The 21,427-nt window shown below is 36.9% G+C and overlaps 1 protein-coding gene across 3 annotated transcripts in view; it reads right to left on the bottom strand.

Annotated features, from left to right (window-relative positions):
• The window catches only part of RASAL2 (RAS protein activator like 2), a 373,660-nt gene that overhangs the window by 14,735 nt on the left and 337,498 nt on the right, over positions 1-21,427 (bottom strand). For 2 of the 3 annotated variants that reach the window (XM_023231270.1, XM_023231272.1), the window contains 9 exons: positions 20,235-20,388; positions 17,872-17,970; positions 16,270-16,824; positions 13,837-13,981; positions 7,886-8,030; positions 6,978-7,214; positions 4,986-5,187; positions 2,737-2,936; positions 1,092-1,953 (listed from right to left, as the gene is read on the bottom strand). In XM_023231270.1, the coding sequence (XP_023087038.1) occupies positions 1,092-1,953; positions 2,737-2,936; positions 4,986-5,187; positions 6,978-7,214; positions 7,886-8,030; positions 13,837-13,981; positions 16,270-16,824; positions 17,872-17,970; positions 20,235-20,388 (2,599 nt within the window). The remainder of the gene's footprint in view (positions 1-1,091; positions 1,954-2,736; positions 2,937-4,985; positions 5,188-6,977; positions 7,215-7,885; positions 8,031-13,836; positions 13,982-16,269; positions 16,825-17,871; positions 17,971-20,234; positions 20,389-21,427) is intronic. The other variant, XM_023231271.1, reaches the window with a different exon arrangement.

Genomic DNA, 21,427 nt, shown 5'->3' with positions numbered 1-21,427 from the left:
ATATATATATATTTTTTGAGACGGAGTCTTGCTCTGTCACCCAGGCTGGAGTGCAGTGGCCGGATCTCAGCTCACTGCAAGCTCCGCCTCCCGGGTTCACACCATTCTCCTGCCTCAGTCTCCCGAGTAGCTGGGACTACAGGCACCTGCCACCTCGCCCGGCTAGTTCTTTTGTATTTTTTGTTTTTAGTAGAGACGGGGTTTCACCGTGTTAGCCAGGATGGTCTCGATCTCCTGACCTTGTGATCCGCCTGTCTCAGCCTCCCAAAGTGCTGGGATTACAGGCTTGAGCCACCGCACCCGGCCTATATATATTTAACAGTAGTTTGTTTTAAAGGGAAAAATATGTACTGATGCTTCAAAATGTAATATGTAAGGAAGAAATGATTAATTTCTGGGCAAAGCTTTTTATTCGTCAAGAAAAAAAATCAGAAAATCTTATATTACGATTGGATGTGATGTTAGCTGGGCTTGTCCATGTAAATAGAAATGTAAGGGATCTGCAAATGTTCAGAATACTTCCTTTTCCACCTGTGCTTCTATCTTTTTAATCTTTCCTTTATCTTGACTCTCCACGTGTTCAAGTGTTTATTTTTCTAGCCATTTCCAGGAAAAGGCACATGGGACTTTGTATTTCCAGAGAGAGTTGAGGGATGGAATGGAGAGCAGTCACATTAAACTCTTGGCTCAGAATGCAAACCTTTATTCTGGAAGCTCAAGAAAAAAAATTAAGAGGGATTAATTTTCAGATTCCCAAAATAATAGTTGGTTTTGCCTACAGATTTTAAGTATCTAATTATTCATTCAACATCACCGATTTGTTCTAAGTGTAAACTGAGGTAGTAGCTCTGCTGCTTGAAGAGAAGGGGGCCCCTGCGTGTTTGTTAGACTTTTAAGGGTAGTGAGTCAAACTTCATTCTGCAGTCTCACTTAGGCAGAAGCTTCCCCAAATTTTCCTTTCCTCTTTCCATTTAAAGGTTGCTTTTAAGTGGAAATATTGTTAACAATAGGATTTCTCAATGATTTACGTATAAAGAACCAAGGAAACATGGACCAAGTAGAAGCCACGCCCCTTCAGCACTCGCGCCTACCTGCTGTGTCTGTTGTCTCTGGATTGCTCTCACTTTGGGAACAGGGCTCTCTCTGGAGGAAGAGGACTGCTGCCGGGACCGGCTCCCATTCTGCACAGGTTCGGCCACCAGGGCTGCGGACGCCACTGACATGCTCCCGGTGCTACGTAAGGAAGCACTATGTGGCAGGGATGGTGGGGCTTTGGCTCGGGCACCTAACCCACCCTGGTCCACTTTTCGGATCTGGGCCTGCCCAGTACTATTTTGTCGTGGCAAAGCAAGAGGTATGTGTCTATCCGGCACAGTGTGCCGCCTGGAGAAGTCCTCACTCTGAGTGCTACGTTTAGTGAAATCTTCCATGCTGCTATTGCTGGGTCCACTGAGCTTGAAGTCTTCACTGTTACTTTGGCTTCTGGAACTGGCAGTGCTTAGGTTCTCCAAACTGGAATCTATAGAGGCCTTTGGCATTGCTGGAATTGGGTTATTGAGGTGATAGACAGGGTTCTGGAATGACAAGGGCTGAAGGCCACCTGGCTGGTTCAAGGCTGGGTGCAGGGGCCTTCTCACTTGGGGTGCACTTTGGGGAGTGCTCTGGGTTTCCCGCAGCTGTTTGATGCTGGCCACCTGGGTTATGGAAAGCTGGCTTCCGGTCAAGCGTATAGGCACATCAAGCATGACAGATGCATGCTCCACTTGAGCAGCATGAGTGTCCTGGAGGTCCATGAGGGAGACGCTCCGACCATTAGGAAGGCTACTTTCCCTTTCATCCTTTTCAGAATAAGTCATGCTCTGAGAGGAGGCTTGCTGAACCAGCAATAATGTTTTCCCTCTGAAGTAGCTGTCTGTGTTGTCCTGGCTTGGAGATTTTAGTTTATGCAAATCACTGTGGAAAAGGAAAGGACACTTAATTTCTCTTGAGACAACTTCAACATGGCTAAGATGCCTCAATTCAGGCATGTGAACTCCTCTGAAGGTTCTTATGTGGATACACACATTTATTTGGAAACTCAGATTTTATATAATTAGGGAATTACTATAATTGTTAGAATAAAATCCAGCATTTTTACTTTTTCCCCAAAAGTAGAGAATAACACTGTAGATACCAACTCATCACTGTCTTCAGTTTTAACCAGGATTCCAATCATTTCCCAGTTAGGTTTTAAACCTTCCTGAAATATTCCAATTCATACTTACTTATCTAAACCTTCAAGAGGAGAAGTTCTAAGTACACAACTGCAAGGTCCCTGCTAAAGGCACAAGTCTTGCCAATCCATAAAACAGTCTAAGCATCAACATTGTATCTACCTGTCCAGCTGACACAGCCAGCTATAAAAAGGTTTTCACCAAGGTTCTCCATGGTTTTTGAATGCTATAACGTATGGAAACATGAATTTCATAAAGCCTTTGGTCTCCCACTAAGCAAGACAGAAATTTTTAAAATATGCTGTGGAATATATTATAACTCTCTATACTACCATTCTAGAAAATAAGTTATCCCAGATCTTGTGCATTATAATGACAAATAATTGAACTGCTCTCAGGTCAGATGAGTCTTCAATTGCTCATGATTTTAAACTTATAAGTTCAAAAAATAGGTTGAATATACTTCTGCTAAATCTGAACATTATATTTCTCTGAGATATTGGTTACGTCCTCTCTTTCATACCTGTCAGTGGGGTCTTCAAATATTTTCTGCAGCCCAGAGGAGAGGCTTCCACTGACATTTGGACTGGAGTTATGTTCAGTGAAGCGTCTCAGTTGCTGTTGTATTGGCGTAGGATTAGTCAATGACTTGGTAATATCAGCAAGAACACGAGGGAGAGGCCCCAATTTTGCCACGGTCGCCTGTAGGAAGGAATTTTCACCCTAATTGGATAATAAGCATTGCGACATCCACCATAGATTGTTTTTGGCACAACGATGGCCATTGATGGAGGGGTGTAGGTTGGAGGGAAGGGTAGGTGTTTGCATATGGGAGTGGCAGGTTCATAATGCATTGTTATGGAGCAGCAGAACCATGGCGTCGAGATGAATGGAGGAGGCGAAACAGGGTGCAGCAGACATCGAGGAAAGAAAGGAAATTGAAATCAGGATTATGCAAATAAAAATTAAAAGACATGCTCAAAACTACCAAACTAATGCCATTCCAACTAAAATAGACATGCGAAGCAAACTACATCTCTGGGAGGCTAGTAGATCAAGGTGGGGGAGGGTAGAGGAAGAACCAAATTCCTTCTAACCAAAAGAACTTCAAGACCACAGGATCAGCTAGTATGATAAACTTTCAAAGAAAAGGGATCATGTGAGAAAAGAAATGCATGCCAACATATAAGAAGGTGCTGCATTCAGGAATCCGGAGTACTGCAGGGCACACAGATGATACTGCCATCCACTATCCCAGTCAATCTTGGGAACCCTGACCCACTGCCAACTGAGTTTCCATCAGTAAGACAATTTTTGTTGTTAATTTAACAACAAAATCAGGTAAATTTTCTCTATGAGATATGTCTAGATGTATTCCTGGTTCCCAGGACCAAACACAGATTAAAAAGGAGAAAGTGTGTTTATACAGCAAAGTCCATTAAAAAGACCTTGATCCTAAACAAACCAAGCCCATTTCACAGGAAAACTGAACCTGCATCCCACTGAGATGCAGTTTATTCAACAAAGACTAACTCTTTAATATTTGCTTTATCCATTTCAATCATTTTTTTCTTTACGGAATTCTTATTCTCATGGGGTCTTAGGGGTCTCCTTCAACTGTCAGTCAGTTTGACATAGCTGCCTTTGGGTCTCTGCCTTCTCAACAATCAACAGACTCTTTTACCCTACTCAAACAGGTATAGATGCCACCAATGCCTTTACTTGCTCAACAATGTTGGGCTATGATTCATATGAAAAGGATTTTCCTTTGGCGTAGTTGCAACTTAAAAATCTAGCTAGCATTTCTAAAAGTGAAAAAAGGTCCTCAAGAATAAGGAACAGTTGACTGTTTCACAAATGTTTTAAGCATTGGAGGACACACTACCACTTATGTTTCCTCAGCAAAATGGTCTTCGTTAATACGTTTTATTCCCCTTCAAATTTTACTAGTATAGCACTTTTATTGATAGGAAAATAGAGGAAAACAAATCATTATCACAGAAAAATAACTGTCTTTTGAAGTTATTCTAACATACCACCACACATATTTATAAAATGCCTGTAGCAAACAAAAACATCAATAAATAATTATTGTAATAAGCTTAGCCAAAGTCTATTAGACTATTTTTTACTACCAAATCTATTCCTTTTTGTTAAACTCCAGAAGGAAGAAAATGATTGGCATGGTGTATATTTACTTATTAATATGGTACATAATAAAATTCTTAGCAAACAAATGATTAAAAATAATTGTTTTCTATATTCTTAATTCACATCTGTAAAGAAAGAAAACAGTGATTTTTAGCACTAATAATTATATGAAACTCTATGACTTGTATAGTAAAAAAATTTGTTTCATGGGTAAAGTTACTTAAAACATGATAAACCTAGTATTTTCTTAGCTAAATCTATACTTTTATTAGAAATTACTATATGAGGTTTCATCTTATCCTATTAGACATGCATAAGGCTGTATATACCAATATATTAGTTTCTAATAAAGTTTTCAGATATGCACTCTGTATATATAAATTTAGAGAAATATACTCCATTAATTCAGATAAATATTAAAAACATATATTAATAATGTCATGGTTTTCTAGAATTTCATGGTTGTCGGTCCCATATTTTACTCAGAAATGATGACCACTCTCAGATTTCTAGGGTAAAAGGTTGCTTTCAATTAGCAGAAAGAGTGAGTGCTATCACTCTATAGGTACTTTCCAGAATTCAGGTACATTAAAGTCTCTATCTTCCATCAACCTACTTTACCTTATCAAGTTGGGAAACTACTTCCCACAGTAAGGAATGCAAAACTGAAAGCTCTCGGCCCAGATCAATGTAACCATCAAAGCCTGGGGTGTTTGAGATGGTGTCTGGATTAGAGATCTCCAAAAGAAAGCGCTTCATTCCACCCCATTCATGTTCTAAAAAATCATTCATGAATGCCATGTATTCCTCTTTGTTACCAAACCTGAAGTAGAGGATGAGAAAATGAGAAAGAACATATTCAAGAGAGAGATGATCATTTTGATTTGACTTTACACAGAATTATGACATTTTTTTTATTTTGTGGAGGGAATGATTAATTTTGTTTATTATCTATAAGTGATAAATGCTATAACATACTTTCTTAATATCACTTTAATATTCCAATGCTTTGAATAACTTTCTATTCTCTAAAGGGTAAAGCTAAACCTCTTTTTTTTTTTTTTTTTTTTTAACTTCTGGTATTTGAATTTCTCTGTAATATAGGCCTCACTTACCTACCAAATGCTCACCAGTACAAACCTTCAATACTGCTAGTTTCTTCAAAGTCTCCCAAATATATTATACATTTTTTTCTTCTCCAAGCTTTTGCCCATGCTATTTACTTGCACTAGAGAAAAACTTCTCTCCTTTGCCTATCTAGATTCTACCTATCTTCAGGGCCTAGTTTAAGTCCACAAAACCTGTTCCAAAATAAAATATAAATATTTTTTAGCTCAAATATGGATAAATATGTGTATTTCTGCATTGGCTTATATATAAATTATACAAAATTAAAATAGTACACCTCTAAAAAGCCACTATTTATACTAGAAAACAATCTGTTCTTGTTTTTTTTTTTCTTCAATACATTGCTAATAGAAACTTGTTTTTAAGCATCAATATTGAATAAATCTTAGTCAATTTTGTAAATGTGAATTCCTTCCCAGCCATTTCTTAAATTTATTTTCTGTAAATTATAAAAATAACAAACTTACTGAAAAAAGTTTGAAACAATGAAAAGTAGAAAGAAAAAAGTGTGGATGTCTCATTCAAGCTACCCAAATATATCTGCTGTTTATATTTTAGTACATTTCCTTCCCAACTGTTTTCTCCTAATTTTCTTTTGAAAAATTTTAAACCTGCAGAAAAGTTGAAAGAATATACAATGAATACCCATATGCCTTTCATCTACATTAACCAACTGTTATTTTTGCCAAGTTTGCTTTCACACCCTCTCTTTCTATACAGATTTTTTTTTTTTTCTTTCTGGAACCATTTTAAACCAAGTTGCAGACATCACCTCTAAATAGTTTAGTGTCCATTTCTTCAGAATAAGGAATATCTCTTACATAAACCAATGCCATTATCACACTAAAACTTTTAAAAACACTATTCATGAATTATCTTACCTACAGTCTATATTTAAATTCCGCCCATTGCCCCCAAAAGGACATATATTTTTTCCAACTTAAGATCCAAATAAGTTTCAAGTACTGCATTTAATCTCTTTTAATCTAGAACAGCCCCCCTCCATCTTTTGCATTTTTCATAAAATTGTCTTTTTTGAAGTGGTCAGGATAATTGTCTTAGACAATGTAACCACATAATTTGTCTTTTCTTCCCAACTTTTTTTATAGTTAGTTTTTTGTATTTTCATATTGCTGGGGTAACAGTATACATACCACTTTTTATTCTCCCCTTTTTTTTCCTACTGAAGCATTTTTATCAGCACTTTTAATTTAATTTTATCTTAATGCTCTATATTATTGGATAGTCTTTGTAAACAGCTTGTAGTACCTGCAAATATTCCATTGAATGCATGTATCATAGGTTACTTAACCACTCCTCAATGAAGTGATTATTTAACTTGTTTCCAATTTTTTGCTGTATTTATTAATACCACAGTGAAAATCTGGTAACATGAGTGATGAGGTTCCCAACCCTCATCCAAATTTTAGGCCTCGAGTATTTTTTAAACTGTGTTTTTAAAGTGGTTACAATAGTATCACCTACTTGGCAAAGTTGGCCAGGTTCTGAATGACCTTGGCAATAAGAGTTAGAGTCCGAGATGTGCGGTCATCAGGATACTCCTGCATAAGGTTGAAAAGACTGGGAGACATAATGGCTGGACACAAAAAACGGAGAAATAATGAGGCACTGATGAGCCTCTCGCTGATGTCTTGCTTGCCACGGTTCAGGCACTGCTGCTTCCATGATGCAAACACTTCTTTCAACTCACGAGGGAAGACACTAGGGAAGGAAAAAAGTACCAAAACCTCTAAACACAGAAGTACCAGAACTCAAAGCACAAGTGATTCCACCCTGACCCAACATATCTCTGCTTAAGAGTCAGGCTGTGAGGAGGACCTAGTAGAAATTCTGGGATGAGGTTTTACCTGATTCATGGCTGAGAGGCGGTGGAAAAATTCACAGAGGCCAGATGGAGACTGGAAACCCAAGGCTACAAAACTCTGGATTAGTTTAAATTTAGTTTTGCAAAGTGGGAAAATGGCATGAGGCTCCTGACTAAACCATCTGGTTTAGTATAACTCACCATAGTCTCTCTAAAGACTGTTCATCAAAAATCTTCCTAAGTTTCACCAATTGCTGGAGTTAGTGCAATGATCAAAATTCATGAACACATCCGTTCAACACTAGTAAATATTTTAGAAAGCAAAAGAAATACTTTTGATATTAGAGGCTATAGTACTAATATTCTGGGGAGAGATTATATTTATGTAGATAGCCAGTTAAAAAGTACTTCTGCTTACAATGGAGATTTCAATTTTAGATGGGACTGTATTAGGGAAACTTTCAATTTGTCTCCAAGACCCTCCCCTTTGGTTATAAAATAATTGTTAACATTGTGATGACTTTTATATGAAAAGATGTTCCACAGGCAGAGGATGAGATAAGCTCACCAGTAAGAGTTGATGATCTTGCAGAAAGCCAGCTCACAGCACATTTTCAGGTTGCTCTGATGGTCTATCAGTTCACTAGATGAACATTTGCTGGGATCCACTTCACAGTTCTCATCTGACTCATACAAAGCTTTGATAAACTCCCCTATTAGAAGATAGAAGATGAAAATATAGCTATAAACAGTGTCTTCCTGAATAGAATAAAAGGACTTATGATTTCTGTCCTAAAATGTATAATGGGGAATTCTTTTCTAGATCTGACAGGGAGGGCACAAAAGATGGCCCATGAAGCCTCATTGCTTTGGAACCCAAGAGTTGTCACATCCTACATATCATGTTTATTTTTCTTATCCTGGAAGTGGAATAACAGCAATCACTAACATCATCATCACAGTATTTATAAAAATGGTAATGATACTACTTAAAAAATGTATTAAACTAAATATATGTTTAATTAGTATAAACTCGTTATTTGTTTTAAGGCTCGCTCTACTTAGGGGACTATTATTGTTATTCTAGAAGAACAAATGACCCAAGCTTGATTGAATAGCCCACTGAAGGTTTTAAGTGCTAATGTTGGTGCCAAATACAGATGCAAGTAAGGTTCTCTATGCTTACCTCTTGTAACAGAGACAGTCATTCAACACTGCACAATATTATAGCAGATCTCCTTATAATCTTCTCCATATAATCTGTATATGCTTTTCCATATAAATTTAGTTTAGAAGCCCTGTTCATATGGCCGATGTTCTAGAAAGATACACCCACTATTCCCTGAAAGAACAAATTCCTACCTTACCTGTTTATCCTCTAGTACACAGCATAGCTTGTATATCTTCGACTACTTCGTATTTCATATTGTTTGTGTTTGTTTCATTTCTAGGATGAATACCTTTGGAGGTTAGGTACTAGGTTTTATTCATGTTCAAATCTTGACTCTTCTGAATAGCTCCCAAAATGTTACAGGTGCTCAATAAATATTTATCAGAGATGGCAGTATGTATTCTTGGTTTTTTATAGGTCTTTATGAAAGAGGAGTGGATCTTTCAAAGATTCTCCTAAATATGCGCTTATTACTTGAGGTTCAGGCTAGTTATAACAGACTTCATGAAAGTGAACAATAATGCCTGCAAAACTAAGTAGCAGCAGCAGCAGCAGCAGCAGAAAGAGCATTTCTATCAAAACAGTTAGTATTTAGATAAATGAAAACTTTTAAAAATACCTGTGACGTGGATGAGAAGTGAGAGAACAGGAAACAATGTGGTATACAGAAAGGAAAGGGTGCACAGAAAAGTTAAAGGCATTGAGGTCAGACAGACTGACTGTGGGCCCTGGAAAAGTCACTAAATTAGTCTGAGTTTCAGCTGTCTTATTTGTAAAACAGTGTTAATAGTAAACACCCTGTAGAGCTGTGGTGAGGAACAGACATAATGCATGAAAAGCATGTAATATGGTACCTGGCTCTTAGTAGGAGCACCATACAAAAAGTATTTTAATGTAAAAATCATGCAACTTTTGAATAATTTTTTGTCAAGTGAAATGGCCAAAACTAGTAAGAGGCTTTTAAAAATGTTACCAATTCTCACAAGATACGTATTCAATATGTTCTCTATGTCTCCTGTGCTATATGTTTCCACAAATGAACTTCATTTAAAGAGTACCTACATTTAAAACTAAGAAATCAGTGTCAAATATCCCATATAAAAACTGGCCAAACTCTACACCTGTATCCTAAATATTCTGTTTAGTGACTTCTTTTAGGTTATATGTATTCAAGGGAAAAATAGTAATATTAATAAAAAACATGAATATTAACAATATTTTTAATTCTTCAAGAAAAGCGCCAGATAAATAACTCCAGGGACCAGAAGTAAATCGTCTATAGTACCAGCTTAAAAAATTTTTGTTCCTGATTATTACATATTTAAAATGCTCCAAAACAGAAAAAATAATACTTTAACTGTTGAAACAATAACCAGTGTTTGAGCATGTAGAATGTACCATACTGAAAGGAGAGGCTTTTATTGATTTGTAACTAGAAGGTGCTTAACTGATCAAAATTACCAAGAGAGATTAAAAAACTCACTTAAGTTTGCCTTCTTGCATTTGAAAAAAACCAGAGCCAAAGGGGGTGCTCGTTATGTTGTTTACATGTTAAGTTTGTGCCCAGAATGTTCTATGACTTATTTTCTATGTAAATCATTAAGTCATTATTATCTAGCATAAAAATTGCACACGTAGGAGTAAGTCAACAAGGATGGACATATTACTGCTGAAAGGAATTTGCCTCCACTGCTAAAAGTGGAAATCAGGTCTTTTCAGGGCTTTCTTTTGTATATCTCACAGATAGTATTTCTTATGTGTCACAGGATACCAAGGTGCAATCTGATTTCAAATGGAAAGGTAAAATAGGATAACAGATGGAAGACTTAAGTCTAAACAATGCAGAGTCTGTGCAGAAAGAGTAACACTTTAATTAAGATAAGGACTGGCTAAGAAGCAGACAGATATTGTACAATATTACTGGCACCTTTTAAAATCAATTCTCTCTGAAAATTCTTCAAGCAGTCTGGAAACAGCATCTATTTTCTGCCCAAAGTATATGAAATATAGCAAAACTTTAATGAGAAGACAATACAGCCCCTGTCCTGAAGAAGCTTACCAATTAATTCTGTTTATGCTCTTAGAAGCAGCAGCCATTTTTACTACTGTGGCCCTTGCTCTTGGATTATAAATATTATTACAGAGATTTCTGAGGGGTTACTTGAATTTCTTCCCATGTCCACTGAATTAATTTTCATGCCTCATTGAGCCCATCGGCCATTTAATCATTCACTGTCCTATCAAAGGACTGGTACCCACTTTTCGTTTTGGAAATTATTTCATTCAGAAATCCTGTTTAGCAGACTGAATTTTCAAAATATGAATATTTGATTTCAAAGAAGCAGGTAGTACGGTTTGAGATGCTTTTTTGTTTTTTGGTGGACTTTTATAACAAAACACAAATCATTAAAGCAAATCATGAGATATAATTTATGACTGTAATAAGCTCTTTATGTCAATGACACTATAAACCTCTTTGTACTTTTCTTAAGCTCTTTATACCATTCTTAATGTCTATATGATTGGAGAAAAAATATGAAGATAAACAGGAAGACAAAAAATCTACTTCAGAGCAGAAACTAATTGTAGTAGCTACTATAATGTGTCTGCTTCATGTAAACACACTGATCCTGTTTCTTGAATGGCGACTCACTCTATTCCTTACAGCCTGGCTCCTCTCCTCCTGAAACCAGTGTGAGCGATCAGCAGTGAAATTTAAAGTGCCAAATGCAATATCCATTCTTTTTCTTTACCTTCCATAATTTTCTATTGATGCTCTCTTCTCTATTGGTGTCTAGGATTCAGTATTTTCCTGGTTTTCTTTCTTTTTTGGATGCTCTCTCTCTCTGATCACTTCTCTGATTCCTCTTCTTCATTCTATACCATAAACCCAGGTGCACTCTAAGATCTGTCCTTGGCCCAGTTCTCTTCCTGCTCTGGTAATCTTGCAGCTTCATTTAACCTCTCCACATGCGTAAATTAGTCTCAAATTTCCAACAGCCAGCTAGACAGGTATCTTAGATTTCCTATCTAAAACCCCTGAGATTTCCTACTAGAACTTCAAATTGAATATATATGTAATTTCCCCTGTTTCACGCCTACTACTTCTGTGGTTTCTATTCCTGTTAAGAATCTCGTCATCCCCCTAGTCACTCACAAAACCCCACAATTCTCTGTAATATTTGTTCCCTCCTTCCTTTCTACAAACTGTAAATTTGCCAAGTTCTATCAGTTCAACCTTACTATTTCTCATATCCATCTTCTTCTCTATTCTTACTTGCATGATTACCCTCATTCAGAGTCTCATTCTTTCTTATTACAATGGCTTTTTTTTTTTTTTTTTTTGAGAAGTTTTGCTCTTGTCTCCCAGGCTGGAGTGCAATGGCATAATCTTGGCTTACGACAACCTCCACCTCTCTGGTTCAAGCGATTCTCCTGCCTCAGCCTCTTTAGTAGTTGGAATTACAGGTGCCCACCACCATGCCTGGCTAATTTTTGTATTTTTAGTAGAGACGGGGTTTCAGCATGTTGGCCAGGATCGTCTCGAACTCCTGACCTTGGGTGATCCGCCTACCTTGGCCTCCTAAAGTGTTGGGATTACAAGTGTGAGCCACCGCACCCAGCCTACAGTGGCTTCTTAATTGATTGGCTTTCAGTAGACTTTCTTCACCCTTTTTTTAAAGACAAGGTCTTTCTCTGTCACCCAGGCTGGAGTGCAGTGATGTGAACATAGCTCACTGCAGCCTTGAACTCCTGGGCTCAAGCAATTCTCTTACCTTGGCCTCCCAAGTAGCTGGGACTACAGACATGAGCCACCATGCCTGGATACAACTCGTCTTAGTCTGCTAAGTTAATTCCACTGAAAACACCCTGCTCAAAACTTTCAGTGGCTCTCCAATGATTACTGTAAACTTTAAATCTTCACCCAGGCATTTGAGGTTTTCACAAACTGGTTCTAATTATTGTTTAATCTTTTTGTTTATTGTTCACATGTTTCTTTCATGTCTTTTTCTAGCTAAATGGTTTTATTCCACACATTCCTGGTTCTGTTCCACCTCTATGTCTTTTTGTTCATGTGTCCTTTTCCCCATGCTACTTCTTATCTTCTTATCTGCTCTTGCTCAATGTCTATTTTTAACCTTTCTATTCTTCAAACTACATACCAACATAAATGCATTTCACACAGAAAGTCTGACAATTCTATCAGCTGGATTCAATTTTTTAAAATTCTTTGAAAGAACACAGAATGTCTCTTTTTGGTATAGACATATCCCTAATGTTATATCCTTATATTGCAAACTCCTTGAGGGTAAAAATCTCTCCAATCATTCAACATATTTTTACTTTCTACTCTTGATAGTCACACGTGGCTGTTGAGCATTAGAAATGGCTTATGCAAATTAAAATGTGTGATACATGTGAAATACACACTGATTTTCAAAAAGAATAAAAAAGTAAAACACCTAATTAACTTTTATTCTTTTAAGCCATTAAATAGTATTTGGATATACTGGGTCAAACAAATTACGTTATCAATTTCACCTGTTTCTCTTCATCCTTTTTAATACTGTGACTACTAGAAAATTTAAAATTACTCAAAAAATAAAAATAAATAAAATTACTTACACATGGGTCATATTATATTTCTATTGGACAGTGCTGCTCAACAGTCTGTGCAGGTAGTGGGGATATGGAGGTAAAACAAAGGGCTAGTTTCTTCAAGGAACTCACATCTGCTCTATCAGGATGTATATTAAAGTGACCAGCACAGTGCCTTACTCTAGTGGTTAATGCCTCAATTTCACGACCAAATCTGGAACTGCAAGTGCGTAGCCTAGTCAGCAAGAGCTACTGATTGGACAAAAATTAGTTATGTTAAAAATTCTAGAAACTTCAAAGGCAGAAATTTGTGGGGGAGTTGTGGGAAGTGGCAAGACTTTCTTCACTTTTGATTAGAGTTTTGCATGCATGATAACAAATGTCAGGGTAACACTCTCAAGACTAGGTAATAACATCATCATATAAACACCCAACACTTTGGGGAAAACAGACCACCTCAGATCTATCAATGGACACTGCTGATATTACTGTGCATCCTGGAATCATGAAGCTGGGGACCCGGAGTAGCAGTGTATGCTGACAGGGTTTCCGTTTCTACATTTATTGTTATTTCTTCACTGGTGAGTACTGCAGAGACTTCTTATGGCCACGATTCAAACCTTAACATCTGAGTCAATTAGAACTAAATAACATGCAGAATTTGAGCTCAATTCATTTGTCTCATGGGGGTGGAATAACTTAAAATCGAAAGGTAAAGAAAAGAAAATAGATGTTTTTCTCTTTCATACCCAGTGCATCATGAAGATACTGTTGTCCCACCAACTTGAGGTATTCCTCAATGGATTTGGTGGCAATAGTATTCTCTCTGAAGATCAAGACATCATGTTCTCCACAACGATCCACCTCAGACATCACCAAGTCAGTCAGAAAATCCTGGTAGAATAATGTTCAATAAAGCAGAAAGCAACTGAATAAATAATATACATTAGAAGAGACTGCTGAAATATCAGACATCTTGGAAATGTTGCTTTAAAACTAAAGCTATCAGATTTATCTGAAAGGAAAAAAAGCAATCAGGATAAAATCTTAGGTGTTACTACCCCTACATTTAAAATTTCCTCAAAGATTTTCCATTGCACTTTTGATAAAGGCCATAATTCTGAATGTAGTCTACAAGTCCCCATATTTTCTGGTTTCTGTCTACCTTTCAAGACTTGTACCTTTTCTTTTTAGGTCCTTTAATACACCAAGCCCTTTCTAACACACACAATGTTCTCTATTTACAACAAAACCATTTTTTTCCCCCCGAAATACTGTTTTCAGTTCTGCTCTGCTCCCACCCTTGCTTCTACTCCCACTATCATGTAGCTCATTCCTGGGATCCTTTGGATTTTAATTCACACATCATTTCCTCAGTGAAGGCGTCCCTGACCAACATTGCCCCTGAACTCCATTAGTGAGCTGCTTGCTCCATTTCATAGTATCATCTCTCTTTTTATCCTCTGCAGTTCTCACTGTAATCATATTTATTTCTGTAATTACTTGATTAATATTTATTTTCCCCAGAAAACCAGTTTCTGTTTTTGTTTACCACCATATCTGTTTTTGTTTACCACCATATCTCCAGTACCTAACAGTTTCTGGCATATATTAGGTGTTCAATATATAATAGCTACAAATTGGTCACAGTGTCAATGTAGAGTCTACTGAACTCATCACTTGAAGTCACTGTCTAGGCTCTGTTTCTGTCTGCCCGCCCATCCATCCAACCAGAAGGACAGCATAAGGGGAAATAAAGGTGCAAAGAAACAGCCGCTTCATTCCTCAAGTCTTAAAGAACTTCTTGTAAAGCTCGATGTTGGTTGTTCAGTTTGAAATGTGATAACATCGTATATTTTGAATGCTATATAATTATTGGATATTTCAAGGGCTGCAAATGCTAAAATAGGAGGAATATGCTGATTTACTTTTACTTTAAAATTAAGCATTTTAAACGTCAATGGGACTTACTCTGGGGCAGTTTAACAGTATAACAGTTGTAGACTTAGGAATCACTATTAAACTTAATGCTAAGAGACAGGAGGAAACTCTTGGGGGTAATGGTAACATTCTGTATCTTGATCATAGTGGTGGTTTCAATGGGTGCAAAATCAGTCAAAGCTTACTGAACTTTTCCACTTTAAATGGGTGTTTATTCTACCTAAAGTGTATGTAAATCAATACTGTTACTTAAACAAGCCTTACATATATTCTGAACCTTGAGCAACTGAAAAGTAGAAACATATCCATACAATTCAAAATTTCAGTGACACCTCGCTCCAAACTCGTAAGCTTTTTAAATGACAGAATGCCCAAGATTATCATTAGTAGATTGAAACACAAAAGTTATAATCCATAGAAGCCAGATAAGAGACTAAATATTGAATATATTGATATATTCTGACATATCAAGAAACAGTAATAGTACTTTATTTTGTTTGGTTCTACATACATTATTCTAGCTGTGAATTTCTTTGGATCTGACATGTAATTTTATCATGACCAGCTTGCATACAGTATAACGGTAACTCTTCCTAGTTAAGTGAATATCCTTCATAGGTCAAAGACTCTGATTTTTGTTCTTCCTATAACCAGCATATTTCTCCTCTAAAAAAAAAATTCCCGAGTTTTTACTTCTATTCAACGTGAAGTAAGATAAGTGTATCATGAAACAGCTACCAATTGTATAATATCCCTTGGATTTTTATTCTAAATATAGATTTTAATCCCACAAAGACTCTTGCTAATACCCAATATGCTTCTGGAATACCTCCTTCTGTGCCTAGAGGATAGAGCCATCAGTTAATCTTAAACAAAACACAGTGAGGAAGAAAACCACCATACAACACTCTAGAACTAAATTAAAGGTAAGGAACCTTGAACATGCTGTAGGGTTATCATGCCAATTCTACCATTTATTTTGTCAGACAAGAAAGAGCTGGCTATGTTATCTATGTTTCACACAAATGGACTTTTAAGTATTTGTTGGTCTCTCCATTTTACTTGTTTAGTTTTCTAATCTTCGTCTTTTCTGGATCTAATAGGTTTTCTTCTTAATTCTTCTTGTTTTTACCAGTAGTAAAGCACATTTCTCTAATTTGGGTTTCTACAGTATCTATTATTTTGGTTTATGAAAGGTAGGGAAGAGATTTCAGGTATTGCAATCCCCCTTTTTTACTTACCTTGGCTCTGCCAGTACTTTGAAGAATGTGCACTAAGGCACAAGCCAACTCTTCTTTATTTCTCACACTAATTACTGGCTCAAGGACAGAACACAGCATGGTGTAGTTGCTGGTGACAAATTCTGCAAATTCTTTATATTGCTCCATAGGCAGAATGGTGATAGTTTGGAAACGTGATTTAATCCGAATAGAAGGTCCTCCTGTCTTTCCTTTGTTGGGTGTAGGTGTACTCACTGGATACCACTTTTCTACAAATTGGCGACCAGTCACACTGGCAGTGGGGATGTTGACTAGCCCTACATAATTATTCTTGTCTTTTTTCTTCTTTTTTTCCACATCCTTGTAAATGTGAACTGTGATACTATGAAGTGGTGGAAGGCTGAAGAATTCAAAATGTTCGCCCCAGAAAATATTGTCTGCTTTGGTCTTGCTGGTTGTACGAGCAAAGAGGGTATCATCAAGGCACAGTTCGCAGAAATATTTCTTTTTAGGGGCAAGGTCCTTGGCTTCAATGATCCATAAACGAAGAACATTTTCAGCTCGCCTGCAATTGTCCTATAAAAAAGCAACAAAGTTGAATTTCAGAGCTGACATTGCAGAAAAAAAATATTTTTTTCTTAAGTTGGCAATGTTCATTAGGTACCCTATTAAGGGGAGTCAACAAATAATGAAAGGGATTGCTATCTCATTGCTTAGGTTAACAGCAACCTCTAAACAAGAATGCATTAGAATCTTGAAGAATTACATATAGTTCATTATATATATTAGTTCATTATATATAGTTCATTCTATTTTATTTACTTGGGTTAAGAAAATATCATTTTGTAATGGTAAGTTTTCATATAACCAGCCTAATTTCTGCAAATAAAAGAGATAAATAGTTAAGAAGCTCGTATTCTAGTCTCTCTTCTATCATGTACTAGCTTCTGACATGGCCAATTTACCTAACTTTTCAGAGTCCTTTTATCCATGCTGGTAGAACCATGAAAATAATATTTGCCAATAATATCTGCAGTAAGACTATTTTAAGCTTAAAATGATAATACAGTTTGGATATTTGTCCCTGTCCAAATTTTATGTTGAATTGTAATCCCCAATGCTAGAGGTGGGGCTTGGTGGGAGGTGTTTGGATCACGGGGGCAGTTTCCTCATGGCTTGGTGCCATCTTCCTGATACTGAGTTCCTGTGAGATCCGGTGGTTTAAAAGTGTGTGGCACCTTCCCCCAAATCACTCACATACACACTGTCTCTCTCGCCTTGCTCTTGCTTTCACCATGTGATATGCCTGCTCCCCGTCTGCCTTCTGCCATGACTGTAAGCTTCCTGATGCCTTCCTAGAGGCTGAACAGATAACAGCACCATGCTTCCTATAAAGCCGGCAGAACTGTGAGCCAATTAAACTGCTTTTCTTGATAAATTACTCAGTCTCAGATATTTCTTTATAGCAATACAATAATGGCTTACTACAAATGGCGTAACACATAAATGTGCTTTAAAACTCTCAAGCTGTAGACAAATTAAGGTATTACTACCACACTTACCTTCTATTAACTAACTGCTTACAAAGTTATACATTTTTTTGATACTTGAAGCTACTATTACCTTATTAGGTTGAACTGTCCTGCGAAGGTTTTCCATCCACTTATCTCTCTCAGAAGCGGAGTTACAGCTGAAGCATTTACTTCCACTTAAGTAGGTAACCTTCAACATAAAAATTAGACATAAGAAAAAGAAAACACTGGATTTCAGGGCTCTATCATTTGGGTTTATAGCATACCTCTAACTCTTAAATGATAAAGTCAAAATGTCCTGCATATGGATGGATGGATAGATAAGAAAAACATGGTCTCAGATCCCGAACTACTCATGCTGTGGTTAGAAAAATAACATAATGAGCGACATACTTTTTTTTTTTTTTTTTTTTTTTTTTGAGACGGAGTCTAGCTCTGTCGCCCAGGCTGGAGTGCAGTGGCGCGATCTCGGCTCACTGTAAGCTGTAAGCTCCGCCTCCCGGGTTCACGCCATTCTCCTGCCTCAGCCTCCTGAGTAGCTGGGACTACAGGCGCCCGCCATCTCGCCCGGCTAGTTTTTTTTTGTATTTTTTTTTTTTTTTTAGTAGAGATGGGGTTTCACCGTGTAGATCAGGATGGTCTTGATCTCCTGACCTCGTGATCCACCCGTCTCGGCCTCCCAAAGTGCTGGGATTACAGGCTTGAGCCACCGCGCCTGGCTGACATCCTTACCAATACTAAAAAATTAATATACTAATTTAGTATTATTGTTAGTCTCGTCCTCTGATGAAAATGTACTAAGAGTCCAATTTCATTGAAAGTAGACAAGACCAAAAGGAATGCAGAGCTGTGAGTTAGACATATGCTATGAACCCAAATCATACCATAAGAAACTAAGATGATCTTTACTAGTTTTTTGATACCTGTATCTACATCTACATCTGCTTTTTGCTTAGGTGGCATCCACATCCATTTCCAGGTATGAGAACAAAGGCCATTTTAAATTCAGCCGAGGAAATTAAAACTGGCCGATGGTTCAGAAAAATCAAAATTAAAGGCCTTTTAGGCAATACCTTAAATTACCTGCAAATAAATATGTTCAACTTTTAGTTAATAAAAAATAGGTAATAAAGGATGAGTTTCTGAAACAGCTTATCACATTTCTTGAGACTGTCTTCACTATATCATAGAAGGATACTAAATGAAATCAAAGAGTTACTAATATTGAATTACTATCTTTGGAACCCATTTTTCCTCCACTAGGCAACCAGCCTGTTGATTTCTAGTCATTTATTAGGTTAGCCTGACCACTATTAACATAGTCCTTTAAAAATGAAATATGTTGTTATATACTTAGCACCTAACTCTGGGCTTGGTATACAGCCTAACGTACTGAGTTCCACAAACATGAGAAAGTTCAACTGATTTTTATAAAAAAGAACGCCAATAAATATCCTGCCTAAATTGCTGAAGTTTGCTCACTTATTAACTCAATCTCTGGTCACAACCTAATAAATCCAATCAGATTATATGCTCTGTCCAATATAGCAGCTACTAGCCTCACATGGCTATTCCAGTTGAGATGTGCTGTAAGTGTAAACACACATCAGATTTTGAAGACTTAGTTTTAAAAAAAAGGAAACAATTTCTCCGATAGTGAACATGTTGAAATAATAATATTTTGGATATGCATGCAGCTTGTACTATATTTCTTTTGGACAGTGCTGGTCCATCAGAAGAGGAACCAAACATCTTTTGACTTCTACAACATCTAGTATAGGACTCATCTCTAGTCACTTAGTAAGCTCTTGTTAATTAATCAAGTCTCAGCCCTAATAATTCTATGTATGTATAAATATATGTATATATAGTTTTTGAATTTTACTTGTAACTGGCCAGTAGTATATATTTGAAAGGGAGAAATTACCTTATGATAGTTGGCAATTTTGTTTATCCAAAAATCAGGCACCTGCAATGTGCTGGGGTCTGGGTTAGGTACAGGGGATTTCAAAAATACATAAGACATTTAGGTCAAAATGTCCTGGAATTAGGATGGATGGATGGATGGATAAAAAAACATGGTCTCAGATCTTGAACCACTCATGCTGTGGTTAGAAAAATAACCTGATGAATGTCATTCTTATCAATACCAAAAACTAATATACTAATGTAATGTTATTGCTAGTCGTCCCCTGATGAAAATGTACTAAGAATCAAATTTTACTGAAAGGAGACAAAGCCAAAAGGAATGCAAAGCTATCTTCAATAACTTTAGCTGCAAATGTGATCAGATGAATAGATTTCTAACTTTTTCTCTGTAAGTAGATAATTTCTAGCAACTGAAAACCAATTAATTAAATCATCAACTGTACAGTAATGAAATCGCAAAATTACTAGACAGAAAATCTAATTGTTGTTTAACTATTCTTCCTTTTTTCTACACTTTATTTTTACCTCAAAGCAGAAGTCTTGTCCAAGGATGCTACTATGAAGTGGTTTCACTGATACAGGTTCCCCTCTACCAAGATCCAGACATTCCACTGCACTGCATGGGCTCAGCAAGGATTCATGAGAACGTGACTCTTTTAGTTTAGGCAGCCCACGAGACCTAAAAGTAGAAAAAGATATTTAAGGTAGTGTAACTTGGCCAGCAAGGAAATGAAGGTCTAATGCAATGGAGGATAACAATAAATGTACAAATGCCTAAGGGAAGAAATAAATGAGGAACAAATTAATAGTTAATCTACAGTAACGATAATAGTAATCATATTTATGTGGCAAATATATTCTCTCTATAAAACTATGTGAGTACACACATACTTTTTTTCAATATAGCATAAAAATATACTATAATTTTACTAGTCTTAAGTGAGCTTCAAATCCCATTACAGACATTGCTTTTATTCTCATTCCTATTTTGGAAGATGGAGAGACATACACTCTTTTTTTTCTTTTGAGACGGAGTCTCGCTCTGTCGCCCAGGCTGGAGTGCAGTGGCCGGATCTCAGCTCACTGCAAGCTCCGCCTCCCGGGTTTACGCCATTCTCCTGCCTCAGCCTCCCGAGTAGCTGGGACTACAGGCGCCCGCCACCTTGCCCGGCTAGTTTTTTGTATTTTTTAGTAGAGACGGGGTTTCACCGTGTTAGCCAGGATGGTCTCGATCTCCTGACCTCGTGATCAGCCCGTCTCGGCCTCCCAAAGTGCTGGGATTACAGGCTGGAGCCACCGCGCCCGGCCGAAACATACACTTTTTAAGGTTATCTTATATATTCTTTCTTATGCAAAGGTATTGCCAAAAGACAAATTATTTCTTTTTGTTTTTCATGTTATAGCTTTATCCTCTTATATCATTGACAAAATAGTAGTGGTTGAATCTTCATTTTGTTTCTTTCTACTTTGGCAGAACACACACAAACACACACACACACACACACACACACACACACACACACACACACACAGTCAAAGCTAAGCTTTTTAGCACAAGACCTTGTCTTTCAAAAGTCCTGATTTCCATCTCAATATAGAATTCTTTTCTGGCAGGCTTTTGGTTCTATACATGCTTTACTGTATAAGTATGAATAAAGAATAAAAATGCCTTGAAGAAACCTCCCACCACGGAGAAAAAGGCCCAAACTCTCATCTAG

Source organism: Piliocolobus tephrosceles, chromosome 1, assembly GCF_002776525.5.
Source record: "Piliocolobus tephrosceles isolate RC106 chromosome 1, ASM277652v3, whole genome shotgun sequence".
Classification (NCBI taxonomy): domain Eukaryota; kingdom Metazoa; phylum Chordata; class Mammalia; order Primates; family Cercopithecidae; genus Piliocolobus; species Piliocolobus tephrosceles.
This window is presented reverse-complemented; position numbering and strand designations above follow the sequence as displayed.